We start from the raw sequence: 27,502 nt of genomic DNA, 5'->3' as shown, positions 1-27,502 counted from the left end.
TCCAGATGCAGCCAGAAATGATTACCACTGAAGTGCTCCAGTGACCAGCTCCAATCACCAGATGAAAGCTTCATAAATAAAGTCTCCAGTGGAAGTCCAGATGTCACTTTCCAGTTTCCCAATAAAGTTTGTTTCTGTCGTTTGTTTGTGGGGTCCAATAAAGGAGGAATGACTGCTGTCGAAGAAAAAGACAAGGAAGAGAGAGTGGCCACGTTATTTCTAACGGTTTGTGGGTCCCCTTACAAAAGAAATCTTTCTAGAAGCTTTGTTTGTCCATTTCCTATTGGCCAATAAATTAGTGGTTGTCCTTTACTCATGACAACCTTTTGTTTATTTTATTATTATTTTTTTAAATCCTAGGAGATAGTTTTTGTGGCTATAAATAGAGGCTTTATCTCTCATTGTAAAATCAGTTTTGGACATTGAATTAAATGAAAATAATAGAGCAGCCTCTATTTCTTAAAAATCTTTATTTACCTTTATAGATCTTTGATCTTGGTGGTTTTGAGTGATCCCTTTATCTATATTTGTGGTGGTTCGTCCTTTATCAAATATAGTGGTGAGATCTTAAATCTTCGATTCCTTTATCTGTGTTTGTGGTGGCTTAGACCTTTATCAAGTATAGTGGTGGGTTGGAGTGTTTCCTTTATCCTTGATTCCGGTGGCTTGGCCTTTACGAATCTTGGTGGTGGATTCTTTTACCTATCCTTTTATTTATCGTCTTGTTTTTGTGATTTATTTCATATAAGCCTAGAAAATACCAAAAATATTTAATTCCATTTTTGTTTAATTTATGCTATGCTTGAGTTATTGCGTGTTTTACGCATCATATGTTATCCTCATAATTGTATTACTCTTTTGTTATATAGTAGTAGGAAATTCAGTCTCTGTTTTCTTGTATGTTGCACTTAGTGCATGGGTTGTAAAATCAATTTAGTATTCAGCTAGATTGTCGGTTCTTATTCTCGTATATATTATAACCTGGTTGACGGCTTTTACCGATAAATAATTGAATAATAAGTAATATTAAATTATTAGTTAGCAATATAGATTATTATTAATGCTCTCCCCTAGATGGCGATTTCTCTCCTCCTTTCTATAACCCTTTTCGATCCTAATGGTGAACAATTCCTTATGAATCTGATCAGATCTTATTAATCTGTGTCCAGTTTGAGGTTTTGTTTTATTGTTCGTTCGTTTAGTTTTTTTTTTCTCTTTCGTAATTTTCTGGTCTTTGTTTTTGATCTACGGATTTTATAGCATATTGGGTTCTTTTGGATTACCTTAGAAGTAGCATTCTTTGAAATAACCTGGTATTCTATCTTATCTTACAGATCGTTCAAGGTTAGAAAATTTTCTAGGGTTAGGGTTTACTATTATTACGAGTGAATGCTTGATATTATGGTGACCTGATTTATGAAGAGAGTTGTTTCTTCTCCTTCGTTAGATTCGTCTTTTGTACTCCATAGTTTGAACAGATTAAAACACATTGAAAATAAGTGGATGAGTAATAACGAAAAACTGAAAGTAGCTAGGGTTCTTAAAAACCCTAATTCGACTAAAACAAATGAGAAAATGATTAATGATATGCCACTGCCGCCAAAGCCTATGTCTGATCAGATTAATACGACAGAAGGGATGGTGAATGATTTGAAGTCAATAGATGATTCGACATTTGCTCCAAATCTTGCAAAATCTGGTATGAGTGATAATCAAGCTAAGGATTCTTATGCTTCGACAGTCTCTAAGTCTAGTGATAACAAAAATAGCAAAAAAAGTAATTTCCGTTTTATTTCCGGGAGCTCAAATGTTGATCGTTTGGATGTGGTTATTCCACTTGAGTCTGTTAAGGAGGTTACGAATAGATTCTCAAATTCAATGTATGGCTATTTTGTAGGAGAACGACTTGCTTTCACGGTTGTTGAAAATTATGGTAAGAATAGGGTTAAGTTTGCCATGGATTATATACAATCTGTTCCTATTTTATTGAATATATGGACTCCGAACACTTGTGTATCTAAACAGGAAATTACTTCTATTCCTGTTTGGGTTGATCTAATGTTCCAATGGTTGCGTTTACATAAGATGGACTTAGCATGATTGCGTCTCAAATTGGTAAGCTGATGATGTTGGACTCATACAATAGCCAAATGTGTACTTCTTCATGGAATGGGCATAGTTTTGTAAGGGCATTAATCAAAGTTGAGGCAAAGAGTCAACCACAAGAAGAAGTGACTATTTCAATTCCGAATATTAATGGTGAGGGTTTTTCAAAACAGATTGTGTCGATAGAATATTAATGGAAAATCACCTCATTCCTCTAATTATAAGGTATTTGGTCATGAGAATAAGAACTGTCCTTTACGACCTAAGATACAACGTAATCCGGTGAAAGGAAAGGATAAGGTTGATGATGATGGTTTTACTTTTGTTGGACGTAAACGATCAATGGGCAAAACTGGGCAACAAAATGTGAGACAACGAGAGGGCGCTCGCTTGCAAAAACAGAAACTTAAAGTGATTTGTGTCGAGAAGATAAAGGGTGGTGAGGGTAATAAGGAAAAAGTTGAACAAGTAAAAAAGGGAAATAATTCTACTACAAATCAGCCTTCTACCTCGCATAACTAGGAATACTCTATTCATACTTCAAACACATTTGGTGTTTTAGATGACTTAGATGAGGATACTGGTTTACTTAAGAGGAAAAAGCAAGAAGGTTTTGATTCGGAGTTTGATGATGATGAAGTGATATTTGATGAGGCCGATAAGAATATGGCTGATTCTTTATTTTCTGAGGGGGCAAGCACTCCCGTACAACAGGTTTCCAATGATTAACTTCGCTATCTGGAATATACGGGGAATGAATCAGGGCCCTAAACAAAAGGCGGTTCAAAAAGTTGTTTCTGATAATTTTCTTTCTTTATGTGTTGTTCTTGAGTCTCATCTGTCGCATAATTTGGTTTCTTCTATATGTGCTCGAGTTTTTTCAACTTGGAAGTGGACATCGAATAGCCACTTATGCAACAAAGGTGCTAGAATTATTCTGGCTTGGGATTTTCGTTTGCTTGATCTTATGGTTTTATCTCAAACTGACCAAGTTATTCATGTGCAAATATTTCTTAAAGAGGAAAAAATTTGATATTGGGTTCCTTTGTATATGCTCATAATTATTATATTGATTGACGATCATTATGGAATGATTAAAAAAGCATAAGATGTTTGTTGTGGGTAAGCCTTGGTGTGTACTTAGTGATTTTAATGTTACTCTGAATTTACATGATTCTACTACTAGTTCGTCGAGTATTAATATTGGGACTAGAGAATTTCGTGATTGTGTTGAAGACATAGAAGTTGCTGATATTAATATGGTCGAGTTACAGTATACGTGGAATCAAAAACCATGAGGTACTGAAGGTATTTTGTGAAAAATTGTTAGAGTAATGGCTAATGAGGAATTTTATCATACTTTCGTTGGAGCTACTGTTATGTTTAAGCCTTATTTGAGTTTTGACCATGGTAGAAGAATATCGGATAATGTTCTTCTTACCTTGACATAATGCATAACTACCATCTCAGCAGAGGTCCTCCAAGATGTGCTCTAAAAGTAGATATTTAAAAAGCTTATGACACCATTGATTGGGATTTTCTCAAGGTTATTCTGGAGGAGTTTGGTTTTCCTCCTCGAATGGTTGATTGGATTATGTTATGTGTAACTATTACCTATTATTTAAGCATCAATGGTTGATTTGGTATTTCAAAGGTAAGCAAAGGCTACGTCAAGGAGATCCTCTTTCATCTTACTTGTTCACGCTTGTTATGGAGATTCTCACGCGTATTTTGAAGCGTAACGTTCATAATTCAAAATCATTCTCCTTTCATCAAATGTGCAAAGAGCTCCAGGTTATTAACATTTGTTTTGCTGATGACTTATTTATTTTCATGCGTGGAGAAGTAGATTCAGCTAGAGTTATGATGGATTCACTTGATGAATTCCGAATGATTTCCGGTTTGTCCGCTAGTCTACCTAAAAGTACTGCCTGATTTTGTAATGTCCCGAACACTGTGAAGCAAACCATTCTTAGCATTTTACCATTTGAAAAAGGACATTTACCAGTAAAGTATCTTGGTGTTCCCCTTGTATCCTCGAGGCTGGTTGCCCGTGATTGCAAGCTTCTCATGAATAAAGTTTATACACGATTGAATGATTGGCGTAATAAGTCTTTATCTTTTACAAGCCGAGTGCAACTAATTAATTCGGTACTATCTTCTATGGGTCTATTGGTTATTTGTATTCATCCTTCCTATGAATATTATTCTTGATATAGAACAAATTATGCGTCGATTTTTTATGGAGTCATGGGATATGTATCAAGGAAAGGCAAAGGTATGTTGGGATGATGTATGTCTCCCAAGAAAGGAGGGTGGACTTGGTATTCGTAAACTAAGACCTTTTAGTGGTACCCTCATGTCAATTCATATTTGGAATTTACTTACTATTTAAGAGTCCCTTTAGGTTAAATGGATACATACGAATAAACTTCATGGTATAAGCTTTTGGAATGTTCCTTATAGAGGTAATCTTTCATGGAGTTGGAGGAAAATGCTTCAAATTAGACCCATTATTCGTCAGTTTATGTGGGTTAATATTGGAAATGGTGCATTTACAAATGCTTGGTATGATAATTGGTGTAGTCGTAGTCGCTTGTGTGACAAATTCTCCCCTAGAAATATCACTTCCGCTGGTTTCTCCAATGACACTAAAGTTGGGCAACTTGCTCGTGATGGTCAGTGGAATGTCCCGCAACAATGGTTGCAACGAGTTGATTTCTTTACATCTGCTCCCATTTTGTCTAATGTTTCAGATGCTTAGTATTGGAAAGATAGAGATGGTGTTGCAAGACCTTTTTAGGTTAATGTAGTTTAGGAAGATCTTCGACCAAGACAAGCTAGTGCTAACTGGAGTGATTTGGTTTGGTTTAACTATTGTATCCCTGATATGTCGTATTTTATACCCATTTCCCAAGGCTTAATTAGTTGTTTTAATATGGTTTAAGAGTCGTTTTCGTATATATTTGGTATGTTTATGGTATTTGTTAGTGTTTCAGGGTGTTAACAGGTACTTAGGCGTTAATCTGTAGAAAACGATGTTTCTGGAGTAAAATGAGTGCTTACGGACGTTTAACCAGGCACGAAACTGAAGATTAGAAGCTGGTCAAAGCAAGTCAAAGCTGGTCAAAGCAAGTCAAAGCTGGTCAACGAAAGTCAACAGACACTGCGACGCAGTCTTATGTTTCGAGGAATAAACTGCTTCGAAGTGTTGTGAGACTGCAACGGAGTGGTACTAGACATAGCCAAGAGAAAGTCAACGATTGTCAAAGTCAAAGAAAGTCAGCACCAGACTGCGACACAATATGGCTCCGATTTTGATATTATTTTTTGGAAAATATAAATAGCTTGCAAAAATATTAATAAAACCCTAGCTTATATTTCCAACCGATTTCTGGAGCTTTTGAAGCAGATTTTCGTCAGAATCCTTTTCTTCGAAGAACTTCATTACGATTGGAGTATTTCCGTTACTCGTTTCTCATTCCTTGTATGTGTTGGATATATGACGGGTACGGTAGATAACCATTCAAAGATAATAGGAGTAAATGTGTTAACGGTTGGGTACAATCGGTAGATATAATTATTATCTTAATAACCAAAACCATTGTTGAATTAGCAAAGTTATAAAAGATGTCTTGTGGTACCGGTCTTTGTAATGGAACTAGTTTATACAAGAGAGTCAAAATCTTTCACTAACTTGACGGGTACGGGGTTGGTGCTTAATTTGAGTCTCGATTATTTAATCAACTAAATTGAGTTTGAACTTTATTTCATATGCAATCCGAACATGTTGTTGAGCGAAATCAAGATGGGTGACCTTTAAATTATTGTTTAATACAACAACTCTACTTTTCGATTAATACTAAGGGATTACTAACTCTTTTACTAACTATTTGTAACGTGGCAATTCGGCCACAAAACCCCATTTTTATTTGAATCATTTCATTTGAACAATTGCTTACAAAAGTCCTTGTGTTCGACCTCGGATTTACCGAATTTACTATACTGCATGCAATCAGGTTCACTGCCTATAAGTGTGTTGTAGTCAGTCTTTTCGTAATTCGTGTTGTCCCAAGTGCGGTTAACGTTTTGTCTTGTGGTGATTGTGAAGGTTCTTTGTAGTTGATGAACACAACTAATGTGTTGTAGTTGTGAAGCTTCTGGCAGACCTTTGGTTAGTCTGTTATCAAACCTGGGAAAAGTCAGACGTCGCTTAGTGCAAACAATAACATGGAGCCCTCTACATCCAACAAGATAAATCCAGAAACTGCAGAACAAGTCCAACAGGACATTGATTTGGATCAACATTTCTCAAAGAAAGATTCATCGGAAGGGATCCATTTCAGCACTAATTTCTTAGAAGCAAGTGGTGTGCTCAAATCAGGTAATAGCTTATAAGAAGAAGAAGAAGAAAACAAGGATAAGACACCTATACCTAGTTCGATTATAATCCCAAGGGACAACAGAAATCAAGTGCATAATAGAAGAATGGGTGATCAAGCACAACCAGTTGATCCCAACAACCGCCCCTACGGGCAAAGAAGGAGGGATGTTCCGGCTAACCAGGGCACTCCAATTCACCTTCCAGCCATTGGGGTAAATTTCTCTCTTAAGGAGAATCATTTGAAAAGTGTTGAAGAAGATAAGTTCGATGGAATTACAAACTGTGATCCTTATGGCCATTTGGAAAGGTTTGAAAAGATATGCAGGTTGTATTAGTATGGCGAAGGACAGGGTGACCTAGTGAAACTTGAGCTCTTTCCACTTACTCTTTATGGAGATGCAAAAGCTTGGCTCAAAGAACAACTAGATGATTTGTATTCTACAGGGTTGAACTTCGAGAAGGTTTTATTGATGAGTTCTATTCTATAAGAACTCAAAGACAGCTGGAGAACAAGATCAGGGCATTTACTCAGGATGAAGGTGAAGATGTAGTTGATGCTTGGAAGATACAAGGAAATGCTCAGAAACTGTCCAGGGCAAAGCTTAAATACTGAGGCCACTGTTGAGATCTTCTATGATGGGTTACTAAGGAAATCTAAAAGGGAGCTAACAGGTGCTTTTGGAGGTAGTTTGAATAATATCTCCCCAAGTGAAGGGTATAAGATCCTTGATGATATGGCCAAGGAATTTTCAACCCGTGAAAAACTCAAGGTTATCTGGAAGTAAAACTTTGGCTAAGGTGGAGAGTAGTGAAGAGTCAATTCTGGTTGCTGAAGTTAAGGCACTCTCAAAGCAAATGAATGAGAGGTTTGATAGCCAAGCTGCAAGGTTCAAGAGCATTGAGAGAGATGTGAAGGTTATAGCCGATGGTTGTGACTACTGTGGAGATATGCACTACTCGGAAGATAGCCCGGACAAGCCGGCTCAAGAAGTTAGTTATGTTCAAAATCAAAAGCAGGGAAACTACAGCCAGAACATCGGTTATCAAAACCGGCAATCAGGTACTTCTTATCTCTCATCTTCTTTTAATACTAACAATTCTAGGTTTGGTGGCAATAGGTTCAGCAGGTTTAACAGTCAGCAGAACGCGACTGCTGAATTGAGAGATATAGTGAAGGACTTTATCGGTGCTCAGAAAGCAACAAATGAAAAGGTGGGAGAAGAATCTAAGAAGATGCATTCTGCATGGGACTCAATGACTACTCGTCTGGATGGGTTGACTCATAAGTTGGATCAAAATTCAAAGAGCACACAAGCTACTCTCCAGGATTTGGAAATGAAGCTCGAGAGGCTAGGAAATTCTAACAGGCATCCCGGTACACTGTCGAGCAATACTCGGCAAAATCCTAAGCCTCGGCAGAATAACCAAGGATCGGAATCGAAGTACAGCCATCCTAATGCTCGAAATGAGCAAGTGAATGCGATCACAACAAGAGCAGGTAATACTTATAATTCTGCAAATCCATTACCTAATGTTACTACTCCTCTAGTGCAGGTTGAAACTGATGAAGCTGTTGATGATGAGATTGAGATGGAGCCGAACCCAGCCGTGCAGACACCGGCCGTTCCATCAGAGACGGTTGAGAAGCCTATTGTTGAGAAACCACCAGTTAAACCGTATCAACCGAAGATACCATTTCCTCAACGATTGAGGAAGGCAAAGATCAAGGAGAATTTCATAAAGTTTGTTTATTTGATTCAAAATATTAACATCACTATTCCTTTAGTTGATCTTCTTGCAGGTATGCCTAATTATGCAAAGTTTCTCAAGGAACTCATCTCGGATAAGAAGAAGTTGGAAAAGGCGAATACGGCAGTCATGAGTGCCGAGTATCCTGCCATCATCAAGAACGAGATTCCCCCTAAGTTGGAAGATCCAGGGAGTTTTCTTATTTCTTGTTCTTTTGGTGCTATGTTGTATAAGGCATTGGCCGATCTTGCGGCCAGCATTAACTTAATGCCTTATTCTGTTTACAAAAAGTTGTCGTTAGGTGCATTGACCCCTACCCGCATGAGTATTAGGCTCGCGAATCGATCATTCCAATATCCCATGGGGATAGCAGAAAATTTGCAGATTATGGTGGGTCATATGATTTTTCCAGTTGATTTTGTTATTCTCGAGATGCAGGCGGATGTTAATGTCACTCTAATTCTCGGCCGACCATTCCTCATGACCGCGGATGTTATCATCCGGGTTAAAGCTAAGGAGATTTCCTTAGGCGTCGGTGATGACCGGGTTATTTTTAATGTTAATAGAGCTCTCAAACATCCTTACTCGTGTGATGAGTCTTGTTTCACAATTGATGTTGTTGAAACGGAAGTTGCTTTGGAAAAGTAGCTTATGGATTTCTTGGATACGGAAGAAGGTGAAGCATTGCTAGCTTGCAATGAAGAAGAACAGGAGTTGGTTGGTGAGATGGTGTAAGAGATCATGGCGTTGAGTGTTGATGAAACGCCACCGGAAGATGAAACTTTTGAAGAAATCACCATTAGTGGTAGCACACGGGTGCTATCCTCGGTAGAAAACCCTCCTACCGATTTGGAACTCAAACCACTTCCGGACCATCTCGAATATGCATATCTTGAAGGTACATCTTTCTTACCTATTGTCATTTCATCTTCTTTGATGGAGGATGAAAAATCTAGACTTATTACCGTCTTGAAGGCCCATAAAAAGGCCTTTGCGTGGAAAATTTCCGATATTCCGGGTATAAGTCCAGAATTTTGCAAGCACACCATAAATTTTGTTGATAATGCTAAACCGGTTGTGCAAAGACAACGGAGATTAAATCCAAATATGAAAGATGTTGTAAAAAAGGAGCTTATAAAGTTACTTGATGCGGGAATCATATTCCCCATTTCGGATAGTTCATGGGTAAGTCCGGTACATTTTGTACCTAAAAAGGGTGGGATGACTGTTGTCTTGAATGATAAAAATGAATTAATTCCCACTAGAACTATCACGGGGTGGAGGGTATGTATTGATTATCGGAAACTGAGTGATGCAACCCGCAAGGACCATTTCCCATTGCCCTTTATTGATCAAATGCTCGAACGGCTCACCGAAAACGAGTATTTTTTCTTTTTGGATGGCTTTTCTGGGTACTTTCAAATACCCATAAACCCTAAAGACCAAGAGAAGACCACCTTTACTTGTCCCTTTGGGACTTATGCCTATAGGAGGATGCCGTTTGGTCTTTGTAATGCCCCAGGAACTTTTCAAAGGTGTATGATTGCCATTTTTCAAGATATGATTGAAACTTCAATGGAGGTTTTCATGGATGACTTTTCTGTATTTGGTAATTCTTTTGAAAGTTGTCTTATGAGTCTTGATAAAATGCTTGAGAGATGTGAGAGGGCACACTTGGTCTTGAATTGGGAAAAATGCCACTTTATGGTTAAGGAGGGTATTGTGCTGGGACACAAAGTTTCTAAGGCAGGATTAGAGGTTGATAAAGCAAAAATTGATGCGATAGCTAAGTTACCTCCACCCACAAACGTTAAATCTATTAGAAGTTTTTTGGGTCATGCCGATTTTTATCGAAGGTTCATAAAAGATTTTTTTAAAATCACCCGGCCAATGACTAAGCTGTTAGAGAAAGATGTCTCATTTGTGTTTGATAAAGATTGTGTTCACGCATTTAACTTACTTATGGAAAATTTGACAAATGGCCCTATTATGACTCCACCTAATTGGTCATTACCATTCGAGTTGATGTGTGATGCTAGCGATTTTGCCTTAGGGGCCATTTTAGGCCAACGGGAGGATAAACATTTCCGCCATATTTCCTATGCTAGTAAGACCTTGAACCCAGCCCAACAAAACTACACTGTGACTGAGAAAGAGTTGTTGGCTGTTGTTTATGCTTTTGATAAATTTCGTCTCTACTTGGTCCATAATAAGACCATTGTTTATACGGATCATTATGCCTTAAGGTACTTGTTCTTGAAACAATAAACCAAGCCCCGTCTTATCCGTTGGGTCTTGCTTCTGCAAGAGTTTGACATTGAGATAAAAGACAAAAAGGGGCTGAAAATGTGGCAGCCAACCATTTAAGTAGGCTCGAAAACCCTCACCGAGAGGAGTTGCAAGTGCATGAGATTAATGATCATTTTCCTGAAGAGTTTTTAATGCAGATTGGAGTTGAGGAAGCACCTTGGTTTGCCGATATTGCTAACTGTCTTAGTGCAAGTATGATTCCCGAAGAGATGTCATCTCAAGAGAAGAAGAAATTCTTTTCCGAGATTAAACATTATTTTTCGGACAATCCATTTTTGTTTAGAATTTGTGCAGATGGCATGATAAGGAGGTGTGTGTCGGGAGGCGAAACCCGACAAATTCTTGATGATTCACCATGGGACAACCGGTGGACATTATGGACTGTTTGTCACCGGAAAGAAAGTGTATGATGTTGGATTTTATTGGCTAACGATCTTCAAAGAGGCGCAAACTTTGGTAGAGGTTTGTGATGTGTGTCAAAGACAAGGTAACATTTCCAAACGTGATAAAATGCCTCAAAACTTGATTCAGGTATGCGAAGTTTTTTATGTTTGGGGCATAGACTTTATAGGACATTTCTTCCGTCGAATAGGAATTTGTATATCCTTGTTGCTGTTGATTATGTTTCTAAGTGGGCCGAGGCTAAAGCCCTGCCAACGAATGATGCACGTGTTGTCATTCACTTTTTGAAACAGCTTTTCTGTAGGTTTGGAGTGCCCAAGGCCTTAATAAGTGATCGCGGAAGCCATTTCGCGAATCACCAATTCGCTAAGGTGCTAAAGAGGTATGGTGTCACTCACTGTTTTTCAACCTCATATCACCTGCAAACGAGTGGCCAAGTTGAAAATACCAATCGGGCATTAAAGAGGATTCTTGAGAAAACCATAAGAGACAACCCAAAGTCTTGGTCCACCAAGCTTGACGATGCTCTATGGGCATTTGGGACCGTCTACAAAACACCGAACGGGACTACCCTATTCCGTTTGCTTTATGGCAAGACTTGTCATCTTCCTATTGAAATTGAGCATAAAGCCTATTAGGCGCTGAAGAATTGAAATATGGACTTAGTTGAAGCCGGTGAGTTAAGATCATTACAATTGAATGAATTAGATGAACTTAGGTTGCATGCTTATGATAATTCTAGACTTTACAAGGAATGAACTAAAGTGTGGCATGACCGTAGGCTTAGAAAGAAGGATTTTAAAGTCGGTGATAAAGTTTTGTTGTTCCTTTCCAAGTACAAGTTTAAGCAACCCAAGTTGACATCTAGGTGGTTCGGTCCTTTTGTGATCAAACATATTTATCCGTCTGGTTATGTTGAATTGTTTAAATCGGATGGCATTACTTTCATTGTTAATGGTCACAGCTTGAAGCTTACCATGAAGAGGAGGAAAATGTGGGAGTCGTCTGTGAAATGAATCAGTGAAGCATGAGGTTGTGTCTAGCTAAAGACTCATTAATAAATTAAGCGCTTCGCGGGAGGCAACCCATGTTTTGTGTTCTTTATTTTTCAGTGAAATTTGTTATTTTTCATGTTTTTAAGGTGTTTGTATTGAGATTTGCAGGTTTGGAGGCTTTGCACGCAACCCGGTAAGTCGATCGCGGTAGATCAACAAGGTATGGGGGGGTTCACCTGCGACGCAGTCCTCACACTGCGCTGCAGTGTCTTCTCTGTTCAGACAGCGACCCTGTCTCCAAAGACTGCGAAGCAGTTTAATGCTCGACAAATAAAGGGTGCGTTGCAGTAGGTATGATGCGACGCAGTCCATGTGTCTTTCAGAAAAATTCGAAAAAATAAATAAATAATAATAATAATTAAAAATTTAAAAATCAGATTTAAATAACCTACGACACAGTGTGCAGACTGCGCCGCAGTCGGGTCCGGATCTGGTCAAACTCCTTAAGAGGCTAGGGTTGTTTTACCTTTACTTTTTACTTTCAGAATTTTCAAACCCTTCTCTCTCACACATATCTAATCCAACAGACCACTTCTTCTTACTATTTTCTTCGAAGTTTTCTTCTTCTTTTCTACTTTCAATCGTCATGATAAGATCGGAGAAGGTAAGTTCTTCTTGTTTCCCTATACATTCTCCTCCATGGTGTTAATTACTAGTTTCGATGCCTCTAATTCCGAATTACTTGCTTATATATATATATATGTGTGTGTGTGTGTGTGTTTTTTCGGGTTAGAAATTAAAAGGGGGGTTTGATTTTGTTTGTCAATAAAAAGGTTGGTTGATAAATGGGGATTAATGGTTTATTAATTAATTTAATTAACTTTATGAGGAACCCTAATTGTGGGAAGGTTAATTTTTTTGATTGTGTTGTTACCGCGCCTTGGCCTCTACCCAGATTTGACATGAATGTGACGCAATGTCGAAGTTGCGCCGCAGTTTTGAAGAGGCATGAGTGCAACGCAGTGACCAACTGCGCCACAGTTTAAGATTTCGAGGATCAGACTGCTTCGCAGTTAGGTAAGACTGCGTCACAGTCTGACCTATTTCAGACTTGACCTCCGCTTTGCTCTTATATGGTAACAAATTTATTGGAGTTTAATACTTTTGATGATTTTCATTCATGTGCAGCTCCTAGTTACAGGCGGACGCAACCTAAGACGGGCTACTACCTCATCCACTTCGGGTGAGGGTACCTCTAGTACCGCTCAAGCTCCAATTGCTCCTGTAGCATCCCAAAACTTTTTGACGTTGACCGTTAACTTGTCGTTAGCGACGTTAGTCACTATGTGTTTTGTATGTGCTTATGTGAGTTAAATGATTTACGTGAGATATGTGTTAAATTGATTTAAAAGAATGAAATCAAAGTTGATAATGATTAATAAAGTCAATTAATGTTCTCGATAAGATATAAGGGTCGATAAGTGTTCCCGTAGGCGTTAAAAGAACCGTTTAGGGCCGAAACAAGTTATAACGAAGTGCGAGGGCCTAGATGTAAAGTTGGGAAAATTGCTTCAGTATATAAAGGCCATGATGCATGACCATAATGCAGAAAAATAAGATCCAAAACCCTAGAAAAGTCTTACACACAAACCCTAGGTCAATTCTTCAAGTTATAGTCGATTTCGGGGGATTTCGGAAGGGTTTTTGCTTGGTTTTCGATCCGTTGATCAACCCTACAGGTATTATATCATCATTTTATTGTTGATTAAGTTTTAAAGTAGGTTATGTCTCTGTAAATTCGACCTTGAGGGTTAGGGTTGATATGATTACGTTTCGTTATCAATTACTTGGGTTTTCGGGTAATCTAATGTATTGTTATTGTATCCTGTGTCCCTGGAACAAGTGATCATGTGAAATCATCATATGAGTCATATAATGTAAGTATATGAGTTCTTTAGGTCGTGGGGTATTGCTAAGGTCGTTCGGAGGTTGAAGGGATATTGAAAATAAAGGGTTTCATTGATCTGAATTTCCAGTCATCTTGCAAATATGATATCTCCTTTAGTTCAAAGAATTAGAAGATGAATGTTATATTTTTGAAAAGGTCTATGTGTCCTTTTGAATCTATATGAACAAAGTTTCTGGTGATTTTACCCATACATAGCCGAATAGTGGCGATTTCCAAAAGTGGTCTAATTACGGGCGATTTCTGCAGACCTATCTTGTAAACGTCATAAATCATTCATTATAGAACTTCAAGAGTCAAACTTTATATTTCTGGAAAGGTCTTTTAAGTCCCTACGTTTCATAAGAACGAAGTTTTGACTCATTTGGTCGTCTAGAGGTCGAAAAATCATCTGCAAGTGACGGGTCTGATTCTAGAAACTGAACTCAACGAGACCACTAGTGGGCTCGACAAGATCGTGATCAGGTCTCACCTTTGATGCATTTTGTAGCTTGAACTCGACGAGACCACCTCTGGGCTCGATGAGATCAGCCTGCGAGAGTTCCTAAGCGCATTTAAGTGTCTAGTTGACTTATATATCCACACTTCTTGTATCATAGGTTGTCGAGGACACTTGTGAAGCACGGTAAACAAATTTGTGACTGTTGAGTACTCCATCGAGGTAAGATACATGACTTTTCTCACGCTGTAGGCACAATAAAAGTAGTTTTCTTTAATTAACCTCTTAATCGGATTATCTTATGTGTGTTGGGTTATCCGGGTCATGGGGGAGGTTATATGGGAACATATGCATGTTGAAGTAGTTAATTATGTTGTGATGACATTTAAAGTAGAAGTAATTATATGCATGTGTAGTGTGATGGTTACAATGATGTTTCCATGAAGTGTTTATGATATGTGTTGTTGAAATGATTTATGTTGATATGTTGACATTTAGAGTAAATATGTGCATATGAAGTATGATGCTTATAATTACGTTTCCATGATATGTTTAAGATATGTGTTGTTGATAATGTCGTTGATATGCCTTAATGTTGATATGTGATGGCTTATATGTGCACTTAAGTATGAAATGTCTAGTTCACTAGATACACGAAGAAATGTTATGAGATGTGCACGTTAATGTGGTTATAAGTTGAAGTAGGTGTGAAACTCATTAGGTAATGAATATACCTACATTTAAAGTAAAGTAAAGATGTTGTTTAGGTGAAAGTGTAGCCTAAGCTAATATAAAGTAAAGTAAAGATGTTGATAAGTGATTGGTTTAGGTGAAAGTGTAGCCTAAGCTAATAAAGATAAGAAGTCTCGAGCATAAGTTGTGTTAAGCTTAACCCGTGCTAGTTGAAAAGCTAGTGCATACGTGGTCGCTTGGATGGCTCCTTGCGGCATAGTTATGTTGATCTAGTGTTTCCAGGTGGAGTGACTAACCACCAATGTTAAAAGCATGACGGGATACTAAAAAGTGGTCGCTTGGGTGGCTCCTTGCAGCATAGTTATGTTGATCTAATGTTTCCGGGTGGAGTGACTAACTACCAATGTTAAAAGCATGACGGGATACTAAAAAGTAGTCGCTTGAGTAATTTCTTGTGGCATAGTTACGTTGATCTAGTATTTCCGGGTGGAGTGACTAACCACCAGTGTTAAAAACATAACGGAATGCTTAAAGTTGATTAAAGTTGATAAGTCGATAAGTTGCTAAGACGATAAGTTGACATGTTGATAAGTCGATACGTTGATTAAAGTTGATCAAAGTTGATAAGATTATAAGTTGATAAGTTGATTAAGTTGCTTACGTTGATTAAGTTGATTATAAGTATGATTTATTGTTGATAGGCACAATTAGGAGTATATATCCTACATGTGCTATACATATATGTGCGATATGTTTAAGTGTGGTATGTGTGTGTGAAAGAAGTATATGTGCTTTAAGTTATGAGATCACAATGTGACGTGAGAATATGTGCTAATCTGAATACGTGTGACAAGTTTATGTGTGATATGCCAAGATATGATATAAAGTTACTTTTAAGTGGTAAGTCTATGTTGATATTGATTAAGATGTAAGTATATGATGATATGATGTATATGTTGATATGAAATGAAATGTGATGCAATGTGAGAAAAGGGAGGTGTGGGTTGATCTATGATTGTTGTGGATGATATGTAATGTGATTATGTTTTGATAAGTAAATATGACAAAGTTTTATTAAAGTAAAATGAAGAACGTTTTATCAAAATGTGTGTATCTTACTTAGCTAATTTTATTAGCTAACACTTGCTTTTATGAAAATGTTGTGTCCTTCAGGATAAGCAGGTTTGAGCTAGAGAAAGATTTAGCTCGTGAGATGGGTAAATGCAATAAAGAAGATTAGCATAGAGTGTTGAATACTTAGACTTCCCAACGCCTATGTTTCTGCTACATTATTTACGTTTATGTTACATGTAATAATGAATGACATTTATGTTTGTGCCAAGACTTGGATTTCATTTATATTGTTTTGATGATGCACGTTAGTAACACCATTTTATAAAGGTACCATCCGGTTATGGATGAGGAAGTTTTAAAGTGATCCTTTTCCGCAACGTTTTAAACGCCGTTTAGCAAAAGTTTTTTTTTTTAAATCCAGGTTTTAAAAATGACGGGTGTTAACATCAATGGTCTTACACAACGCGTTTTGGGCGTATTGGCTGTGGATGATAGGAGAACTCCACAGTTAAGCATGCTCAGGCGGTAGCAATGCCCTTCTGGGAAGTTTACCTGAGCAACCAAAAACAAAGCCGTGAGCCTGCGGGCAAAGCGGACAATATTGTGTTGTGATAAGGCGGGGTGTTATAAGTGGTATCAGAGCAACCCTTGGATTGTTAGGAGTGTATGGCGCACTTACATGACTCAACGAATACGTTGAGTTTTGTTGAGGGATGTGAAAGCATACATCACTGACATACAAGGGGGATCTTGGCTATAAGTGACATCATTGATCTTACATAACACAACGCGTTTTCGGCGTATTGGCTGTGGATGAGAGGAGAACTCCACAGTTAAGCGTGCTCGGGCGGCAGCAATGCCTTATGGGTGACCCTTCTGGGAAGTTTACCCGAGCAACCAGAAACAAAGTCGTGAGCCTGCGGGCAAAGCGGACAATATTGTGTTGTGGTAAGGCGGAGTGTTACAACTCCTGTTCCAGCCTTGTCTGAGCATCAATGGCTTACTTAGCCTTGTGTTTCGCAAGAAAAGAAGGCAGAGTATAATGAAAGGTTGGAAAAATTTCTTCACAGGGACATAGAGAAGGCACGGTATGTGACTAGCAATATGCTTGATATGTTGGGTATATGGGGGGATATTAAAGGTTTTTTGCGGCTGGTTGGTATGGAAAATGATGTTAATGGTAACCTTATAGATCAAGAGTTTAGTATGTGGGTAGATATCTTTAGTAATCGAGAGTCAGTTTGCAAAGAATGGTGTCTTGAGGTACACTCGACTATTAATGTTAGCACCATTGACAAAGTCAAGAATATTGTTTAGGAAGGTATTGAAGATGGGAGCTAGGACCGGTTTGGGTTTTCCTGATGGTGATCAGCGGTCTTATTATACTCAGATTTCTGGTGGGGAGATTTGGAATTACAAGAAAGGGGCGAACACGATTCAGTGCACCATTTTGCATTTGTTTCTTAAGATGATTGTGTATTTGGTTGTCCAGCGTTCAAATCAGCAGGACAAGGTTTATTTGGAAGATTTGTGGCTTTTGAGGTTATTTCATGAAGGTGCCCCGTATAGGACGGCTTGTGCTCCATACATGGTGGCTAAGCACATGGGAACCCGGGGTATGCGGGATAGAAAGCTTGTTTGTGGCCACTATGTCACAAAATTGGTTAAGTTCTTTGATTGTGAGATAGATAGGGCAAACGCAACATTTAACTTGAATTGGAAGCACATGAAACCTTTGGAATATGTTGACTTGAAGCGGTTTGGATTGCTTAAACCCCAAACCCATAGGGATCTTTATTCGTTAATAGATTTTCGGGATGTTTCTTCTGAGGGCGAAGAGGGAGACGATGGTGATGATCTTGATGTTGAGATGGATGAGGCGGATGAGCCGCAACCCGAGCCTGCACGACGACCTAAGTGTCGTGCCACTACTGCTCCTACTGCGGAGGCTTCTTCTTCTTCTTTTTCTACAGCCCCTACAGGTTCACTTGATCTTTCTCCTCTTCTGACTATGGTTGAGCAGATGTGGGCATCTCAGTAGCAGTTTTAGGCAAATATGGGTGGGTTTGAGGCCCGTATGGATGATTTTCAGCAACAGGTGGGTAGTGATATGACTTATGTTGGTTCTGGATTGGGCAGGGTGCTTTATGATTCCCGATGTTATTAGCCTATGTTGGAGGCCCAGTTTACAGGACAGGAGTATCGCCCACCCTCAGTCATTCCAGCATATGATCCACCTAGCATTTTCATTCCTCCGCAGAGGGTTGGCGGTGGTTTCTATTTCCCACCTGAGCGCCAGTTTGGGACACCTCCTCCTCATGATCTTGGTGGACAGGGACCAAATATGCCTGTTCGTTTTGGTAGTTTTGCAAGTACACAGGCAGGTATGGATGCTGGCGGGACAGATGTTGTTAAACCATCTATTGCTGAGCAGATGGTTGGATCCCTATTTGATGTTGGTAACATTCCTAGCCACCGCCCCTATCCACCTCCACCTCCACCGCAGTGATATGATGCTAGTTGCTGGATGATGGCAGTCGTCTGTCAGCTTATTTGATGGCTTGTATTATATGTTTAAACAATTTAATTTTCCGTACTTTTCTCTATATTCTTCTTTTGGTTTGTATCCACCCTTCGGGGTGATAGACAACGTATTTTATTTCCATTTCCACTGCCTGTAAGTGTGTTGTAAATTTTATTACTCGATTTAACACATCAATCCCCAGGCATGCGTTTATTCTTTGGTTGTCATTTTGAAGACGATTGAACTCAAGATCAACTAATGTAGTGGGATCTAGCTCAAAACATGGATTTGAAGTGTACTTTCTGCAGGACTGAACCGGATTCTCATAATCATCTTTTCTTTGAATGTAGTTATACTATGTAGGTTTGGAATAAAGTCAATATGAAGGCTGTTTTGTGTTCTTGGGCTAGCAATTGGGACCAAATTATTGATCGATTGCTACATATGGCAAAAAAGAAGACCATGGAGAATGTCATTGATAAGTTTATACTTGTAGTAAGCGTCTATATTATATGGCAGGAGAGGAATACTAGATTATTTATGAAAATTGCTCGCCCCCTGATGTTCTTGCTGAGATTATATTCTCTACTGTGCGAATGTAGATGCTTACATTCAAGTACAAAAGGAAGGCGCATTTGGAAAGGCTTATTGCAGCTTGGGATCTCCAGATCTCTTTACTTGTATTTTCTTGATTCCTTCTATTATGTGATAAGTCTGTTGTAAGGTCTTGTTTGGCTAGCTTTGCTATTATGGTCATTTGTTTCTGTTTTGCACGTTTGTACATGGACGTTTTGTAAAGTCAATTAGCGCTCAGCTATGTTGCTTATTTTCCATTTATTTATATAATTACCAGGGGTGACGGCCTTAACGAAAAAAATATATTATTATTATTATTATTATTATTATTAATATTATTATTATTATTACTATTATTATTATTATAAACAACTAATTAGTTTAAGATATTTTATAGATTAAAATAAACTTAGTTAATATATATTCCAAATAAAAATAATACCATGTTATAATTTATAAGTTTTAATTAGACACGCGTCAATTTAATAAAGCGTCATATGTCAAGTAAAGGAAGTCTCAATCTTGTTTAAATTTATCGGTAGATATATTAACTTAAGGAAAAAAATCACAACGGGACCAATGAGATCACAAAACATCTAGTTAATTATGATTTTCATTTCAAGCATACGTAGTTCGAGCTCCGAATACTACCTAATTGGATGTAATTGTTGTGTCTTTAATGTTAACCGCTAACTATTAATTATAGTTAATAATGATTTTTATACCCCTGTATAAAAGAAACTGACATTCTCTCATTAAACTTTTAAGAACCTGTATGTGTAATTTATCCTTCGTCTTAATACATCTCTATTTTCATTATAGACCATGACTAAAATAGCTCTTACAAAAGTTGCAGAACTAATTAAATTTTCTTTGTTCGTCAAATTTTAATTTTTTTTGTTATTATTGAAAACTATCATGTAAATAAAAGTTACGATTAAATATTTGATTCGAAATTAATATTTTCACAATACCTCAAACATAACATGCGGGCACCCATTTTCATAACTATCACATTTTAATTTGAAAGCATAGATGTTACTTTTATTCAAATTAGAACGTCGCAAGTAGAAGCTTCTCAACGATTAAGTTATATTAAAATTATAAATTCTTAAAAAGAAATGATAAACACCTAAAAAGTATAATAATTAGATGTTGATGGTAACTTCATATTCCACATTTCTATAAGTCACTCCTCATATGGCTTCATCGATATTCTTATTCTTATATTATTCTAAACGAAATAATAGTCCAAGCAAATAACATAAATTAATCAATGAAACAATATGAAACACTAAAGAGGAAGGACAAAGAGAGACATACTGCTGAAACTCGATATTGATAGAGACAGCGCTAGAATTGGCAATGGTTCCGAAGGCAGTGTCGGAAAAAACCATGGTTGTCCCTTCATATGATGGCGGAGAAACCGTTGAGAGCGCAAAATCAACTATTCTAACTTGAATCACTTGGTCCGGAACACAAGTCCCTGGCTCAGTCGCACTTATGCATTTTACTAAATATTGTCTCCCACAAGCAGCTCCATTGTCCCATATCCCATCACCAGCGGCGGCAAATAGATTGCTAGATGGAAACTGGCCAGAATCGTAGCCGTAACACGCTGTTGCTGTTTAGTTAATTAACATCGCGCAAATAAGTTTAAAGTTGTAACAAAACATTTTTGGCATAGCAGTAGTTTAACTCTTTCAAAGACATCAATATTTGCTGTTTTATGAATCTATGTAGATATTGATGGGTAAACTTACGTAAGAATGGTGGGCTATATTGCGCGGCTGTGCCTACTTCGCCGTGAGAGACTAGAAGAAAATTTGAAATGATAACGAAAGTGAGAACAGATTGAAGCCGTTGATTATGATGATGATCCATGGAGTTAATTTAATATAGAAATTGATGTGATTATAATTGGATCTAGCTAATAAGAGGGAGAAAATAATTTGGTATAACTATATTGTTATAATTGGGAGTCAACGCCTAACTAATTGATATGGATAAATCAACGTATACATTGTAACAAGACTTGAACATCAATCAAGTGATTGGTCGACGTTATTTGAGTTTTTATTAAAATAATGGAGTATGTCTGATGTGAACTTATCCGCGGTACACACAATCACATCAAAAAGTAAATAAATATTTTTCTAAAAATTTTCTGGATTCTATAATGAAACATCTTCAAGCTGATTATATAGAACTTGTACAACAACAATGAAACAAAAAAATGGTTATAGGTATCAGTGGAAGAATTTTGATAACGAGAGAAAAGATAACATTTTCACTAGTAACCTATTTTAAATTTGTGATCAAAATAATGAGTTCGAGAATTTATTGTTGAACACAAAGTTAGATTATTTATCGAATAGTAGAATTCGATAAATCGAATGTTTGAAAAGTTAAGTATTATCATCCAAACCAGATTGGATTAAAGACAAATTGAATTTAGTAAAACATGGTTGAAATGGATTAAAAGAGTTTAATGCCAAAACCTAGTTGTATGACATCCAGTTAAGATAACTTAGATTTTAGACCCGTGTTCAAAACTGGACACGAGTTTACGATATTAATAAATTTAAATAATAAAAACTTATAATTTTGAAGATATACGGTTCTATATGTTATATTTTACAAGTTTTATACAGTAATCATAGGTTCGTACTATCATTATAAGCCGAGACATATTGATGGAACTATTTTGCGTAGTCATTCCACAAAGCACATGCTTATTATTGAATATTTTAAACCAAGTTGTACTCATAATGTGATATTATTATGAAAGATAAAACATACTTGACATTCAAGTGTATGTATTTGATCATGATACGGACCCATAACACGCACAGGTTTATTTTCAATCACCTGTCTTATGATAATTAGATAACAATTAGGATTTTTTTTATATTTTTTTTGATAATAATTAGGATTCTTTATTTGAGTGACAACTGTAACTTTAAACATTATTACACAAAATTAATATATATAAAAAGAGAAAATTATGTACCATTTTAATTAGAGATGGAATGAATCTTCATATTGATTTGGATTTAGTATTCAAGTAATCTTCTGTTGTAAATCATGTTTTGTTTTGTGATCGTCCCATGTTTTGTGATAGCTAAATATTAAAATGTAATTTATAAAAATCTAATCTAATATTTGTTAATAAGTCATAAAGTTTTGAAATAAATTTTTATAGACAATATTCCGTATGTTGGAACCTTTTTTTTTAATTAAATGATTGTAACTTTTAATAAATTCTCTCATGGATAAAATAATATAAATTAAGTATTCAGAGCTAAAAAGTGTAAATTATTGATGGAAAACAAAAAAGTGTAAATTAATGAAACTTTTTCTACAAATTAATATAAATACTAATATAATAATATATTTGGCTAACGATTATTATAATTTTTAATTTGTAATTAATCTAAATAATGACATAAGCGAAAATCAATTTGATGAAATTGAGCGATTTGATTGGCTAATAAATTATTAGTTCAACTGTCTTATAGTATATTTAAGATCATGACATGGATTTAGGTTGTAAATGAACGCAAATAAGGAAAGGACAGCGAATGGTAAAACTTTAAATATTTCAACTATCAATTTAAGAAATTATATATATATATATATATATAGGAGAGAGATCAAATAAGAAGGTGCCTTAAGGAGAGAAGGGAAAGAAGGTCTTATGAACCAATCAGAACGTGACATGTGGATTTAAAAAAAAAACGAGGTGGCATTTTTGTAAATAAATCAAACTTTTGCCAGCTTGGTTCTGGGTCAGCTTGGGTCTGAGTCAACACAACTTCCACAATACTTTCAGCAACCTGAGCAATCGTTTTCTTTTGCTTGTTGAAGATTCTCGAGTTGCGCTCTTGCCATATATGATACACCGCAACCGCTAATAATAATTTCTTCGAGATAGTTTGAAACGATTTTGCTTTGGCTATCAACATTAAGTCTTCCACGATGACATTCCAGTTTGATGACTGAGATGTGATTCCTGTAGAAGATAAAACCAATCTCCATACCTGATCAGAAAAATGACAGTAAAAAAATAGATGGTTGTGTGAGTCTGGTTCAGAATCACAAAGTGGACAGACAAACACCGTATTCGGAGGTAAATGCTGAACATCCCACGGCCTAAGAAGATCATAAGTCTTGAGCTTTCTCTTAAAGACTAACCAAAGGAGAAAAGCATGCTTAGGAATACAAAATTTATGCCAAACCAGATCAGTCCAAGCCAATCTTTGATTTCTTGTCTGAATATCTTCCCAAACCACCTGAATAGAAAACGGATGCAAGCCTCCAGTTCGATCTTTCCATAACACCACATCGTCTATTTATCATGCAAAATAGGAGGGGCTGAATTCTGTAAAACGCTATCCCATTCCCTTGGCCATTTCCATGCTCTATTGTCAATCAAATCCGAAACATTTGATTTTAAGTTAAAGCCCGCATTAGCAATCATTCTAGGCAAGATACCTTTGATTAAAGGACCGAAATCTGACCAAGTGCCATACCATGCCGGCGTACTTTTGTCATTACCAACACAATGCCAAAAGAACTTACGGACAGTTGGCCTTATTTGAAGCAATTTTCGCCAGCTCCATGTCATATTTCCTTTAGGTGTAACCTTCCAAAAATTTTGTCCTCTTAATTTGTAAGTATGAATCCAACGAACCCATAAAGACTCCTTCAAGGTAATAATACTCCAAATAAGCGATGAAAGCAAAGCAATATTAAAGAGATCTAACCTGCAAATACCGAGTCCACCTTCATTTTTAGGAAAACATATAACCTCCCATGCTACTTTAGCCTTCCCTTTGCAAATCTGCCCTCTACTCCACAGAAACGCTCTTAACAATTGTTCAATTTCCTGAATTACTCTACAAGGGAGCATAAAAACAGATGACCAGTACACATGCAGCGAGGACAGCAGTGACTGAATGAGTTGCAATCTACCAGCAAAAGAAAGAAACTTGTTCTTCCAATCATCAACACGCTTTCGAATCCTATTCACCAGCTCCTTGCAATCCCTATAAATCAGTCTTGTAGAAACGAGCGGGACACCTAAGTATTTAACTGGTAATCGGCCTTCTTCAAAAAGTAAAATCCCAAAATATCTTGTTTCACATAGTTTAATACATTGCAAAAATATGTTGTGCTCTTCTCCAAACTAGGTGAAAGACCATAAACATCTTTGAATTCCATGAGTCCATCCATTATAACAGAAGCAGAGGCCACATCTCCATGCAAGAAAATAAAGAGATCGTCTGCAAAACAAAGGTTAATCACATCCAAAGATTTTGGATGGTAAATAAATGACTCAGAATCTCTTACTCTTCTTTTTAGAATTAAGGTAAGGATCTCCATAATAAGAGTGAAAAGATAAGGAGATAAAGGGTCTTCCTGTCTTAAGCCTCGTTGTCCTTTGAAAAAACAGTGAATCTCACCATTAATACTAATCGAAAAAGAAGTACTTGAGACACATTCCGTAATCCAATCAACCATAATTCCCGGAAAACCAAATCCAACAAAAATGTCATGTAGAAATCTCCAATCAACCGTATTATATGCTTTCTGGATATCAACTTTAAATGCACATCTAGGAATACCTCTATCCAGGTGATAATTATGCATCAATTCTTGTGTTAATAAAATATTATCAGTGATTCTTCGTCCAGGAACAAATGCAGATTGATTAATGCTAATTAGATCATTTAAACACCCTTTAACACGATTAGCAATAATCTTAGAGATGCATTTAAATTTCACATTACACAGTGAGATGGGCCTGAAATCAGTCGTACGAGAAAGAGATGATACCTTCGGTAATAGAGAAAGGATATTATGATTGATTTGCTTTAAAAGTCTCCCAGTCTTGAAGAAATCCCTAACCGCAAGAACAATATCAGCCTTAACAATGTCCCAAGCACTTTAATAAAAAATAGCAGTAAAACCATCTGGTCTAGGAGATTTTTCATCCCCCATCGAGAAAATAGCATTTTTAATTTCTTCCTCAGAGATAGCTCGAATCATTTACATAGCTTGATGATCAGAAACTTTTTTAGAAAAAAGCTCAAACGAATTCAAAGGGATAGTATTACCCTGCTTACCAAGAAACTCCGAATAGTGATCAATAAAAAGCTTTAAAAACAGCGACACCATCATGTTTAATCCCGAATTTATCAATGACAACATCGATTCTATTTCTGGCAACACGACCTTTCACTGCTTTATGAAAATAAGCGGTATTGCTATCACCAACCCGTAACCAATGCACTTTTGATTTTTGCTTCAAGAATCTCTCCTCTGCTAATATAGCCGCGTTATAAGCATTTAAAATTGCAGCATGGTCTTCACGAATAAAGAGGTTAGAAGCGTCCTTGTCCATAGCACGTTGGACCTCATCTAGTTCCACCCGAAGCTTCTCAACATTCTTATGAAGATTACCTTGTTCAAACATTAATCTTTTAAGTGGCCTTTTTAATGCTTTCAGCTTCGCAACTACCCGATACATATGTACTCCTTTCACGTTGTCCTTCCATCCAAGTGAAACAAGCTCTTTAAATTTAGGATTATGAACTAAGAGGTTGGAGAACTTGAACTGATTAGATTTTGGTTTAGAAAATTCATCTAACAATTCAAGATTAGCTAAAACTCGATCCAACTTCTTCAAAATACACATACCTCCATTCGGTTTCTGATTCCAAGTGTAAAAAAGACCAGACATATTGATATCCCTTACTTCAATATCATTAACACATTCACTAAATTCCCGCATAGCTATAGTAGAAGATGATGAGCCAATACTCGAGTCCTCCACTAATAGAGCTGCATTAAAATCATCCAACACAGCCCAAGGTTTATCTTTAACAAAAAGCTTATGCATTCTCAAGTCATCCCAAAGCTTTCGTCGCTCAGTATATGAGTTGTGAGCATACACAAATGAACAAAAAAGAACTTTTTTATCAGCTTTCAGAATAATTTGAGTATGCATGGCCTGATCCGTTTGAGATAATATCATTAAATCAATCACATCCAGATTCCAACCCATGGCAATCCTCGTTCCTTTACTATATAAACTACCATTGGAAGACCAGTTCCAATTACGAAAAACCTTCGAACAAATATTTACAATATTGCTAGAACTAATATGAGACTCTAAAATAGCACACACTGAGAGTTTATTTTCAGAAATCATAAGACGAACCTCATTTTGTTTAAGGGACAGATTCATACCCCTTATATTCCATGAAGTGATGTTATACATTACATACCCTTGGAATGGGAGTGCTTGCCCCCTCAGAAGTTCTAGTATTATCCAGAAAAGAGGCTGATTCGTCATAAATAACCTCAACGTCACTATCATCTTCCTCCTGATTCAAGATATCAGCCCCCTTAGGTTGATCATCCTCGTCATCTAAAAACACTTCCGCATTATCACCAACTAGCGAATCATAAGAATTCTTAACAGGAACACTTGAACTTGAAGCCGAATTAAACTTAGAGCCTGACAAAGCAAGAACATGTTGTGGATTGGATTTTTGTCTATAAACTAGTTGTGGTTTAGGTTTTTGCAGCTTAATCCCTTCAACATGCCTCGCTTGTTTTTGATACCCTTGTTTCTTCTTTCCTTTTCGAACAACAGCAGTAAAACCATCTTTGTCCACCGATACATTGTGATCCAGTTTCTGAATTGTAACATGTTTTGGACATTCACGATCAGTGTGACCAAACACCTTACAACCAGAGCATATCGGAGGAGACCATTCATAGTCCACTTTAACAGTTTCTAACGAATATTCCCCATTGTCGAGCTTTGGAATAGCTACAACCACCTCTTTGCATAAATCTTTTTCAGAATCTATTTCAATTAGAGTTTTAGCATAAATATTCCGTCCCCAAGAATCAAAACACATATTACTAGTGTAAGCATCTAACATCATGGGCCTGCTGACTTTCATTGCAATCATACTTAAACCATCCCCAGTGTATGAAACCATAGGAACATCACACATTTTTACCCATACCGGGACTTTAGTAATATCCTTTTTCACAAGATTTACATTTGGAGATCAACTATCTAATAAAATAGGCACTGATCGAATTAGCCATGGTCTCTCCAAAACTTGATTCATGCCCTCTTTTGTGCCAAACTTAAAAAGAAAAATCCCGCAGAATTTTTTTAAATCCAAAATTTCCCAGGTGTTTTTAACATAGTTTTCTACAATAGGAAATGCAAGTCTCTGGCCAATAAAGTAACCGT

The 27,502-nt window shown here is 36.9% G+C and overlaps 2 protein-coding genes across 4 annotated transcripts in view; both read right to left on the bottom strand.

The window, feature by feature from the left end:
* The window catches only part of LOC122590735 (EG45-like domain containing protein), a 31,540-nt gene extending 10,297 nt beyond the window's left edge, over positions 1-21,243 (bottom strand). The window contains exons 1-2 of one of the 3 annotated variants that reach the window (XM_043762911.1): positions 20,982-21,243; positions 20,542-20,836 (exon numbers count right to left, since the gene is read on the bottom strand). In XM_043762911.1, coding sequence (XP_043618846.1) covers positions 20,542-20,836; positions 20,982-21,102 — 416 coding nt within the window. In that variant the 5' untranslated portion in view covers positions 21,103-21,243. Of the gene's footprint in view, positions 1-20,541; positions 20,843-20,981 lie in introns of all 3 variants that reach the window. The other 2 variants (XM_043762910.1, XM_043762912.1) reach the window with 2 other exon arrangements.
* Positions 21,244-23,569: 2,326 nt separating this feature from the next.
* LOC122591602 lies at positions 23,570-27,254 on the bottom strand. Its single transcript, XM_043763862.1, has 5 exons — positions 26,514-27,254; positions 25,391-26,353; positions 25,277-25,341; positions 24,317-25,168; positions 23,570-24,119 (listed from the first exon to the last, which is right to left on the bottom strand). Exons 1-5 carry the CDS (start codon positions 27,252-27,254, stop codon positions 23,570-23,572), a joined length of 3,171 nt encoding a protein of 1,056 aa, XP_043619797.1.
* Positions 27,255-27,502: the final 248 nt, after the last annotated feature.

Source organism: Erigeron canadensis, chromosome 3 (genome assembly GCF_010389155.1).
Source record: "Erigeron canadensis isolate Cc75 chromosome 3, C_canadensis_v1, whole genome shotgun sequence".
In the NCBI taxonomy this organism is placed as follows: Eukaryota; Viridiplantae; Streptophyta; class Magnoliopsida; order Asterales; family Asteraceae; genus Erigeron; species Erigeron canadensis.
The sequence above is the reverse complement of the archived record's forward strand: the minus strand, read 5'-3'. Positions and strand labels throughout refer to the sequence as shown.

Bases quoted from the DNA above. Each gene is read 5' to 3' on its own strand.
- LOC122591602 (XM_043763862.1), bottom strand. From the start codon at position 27,254: ATGTGTGATGTTCCTATGGTTTCATACACTGGGGATGGTTTAAGTATG. The intron at 26,354-26,513 runs GTATGTAATGTA...ATTTGTTCGAAG, and splicing joins CAAGCACTCCCATTCCAAGG to GTTTTTCGTAATTGGAACTG. The intron at 25,169-25,276 runs GTAAATGATTCG...TTTTTATTAAAG, and splicing joins GTTTCTGATCATCAAGCTAT to TGCTTGGGACATTGTTAAGG.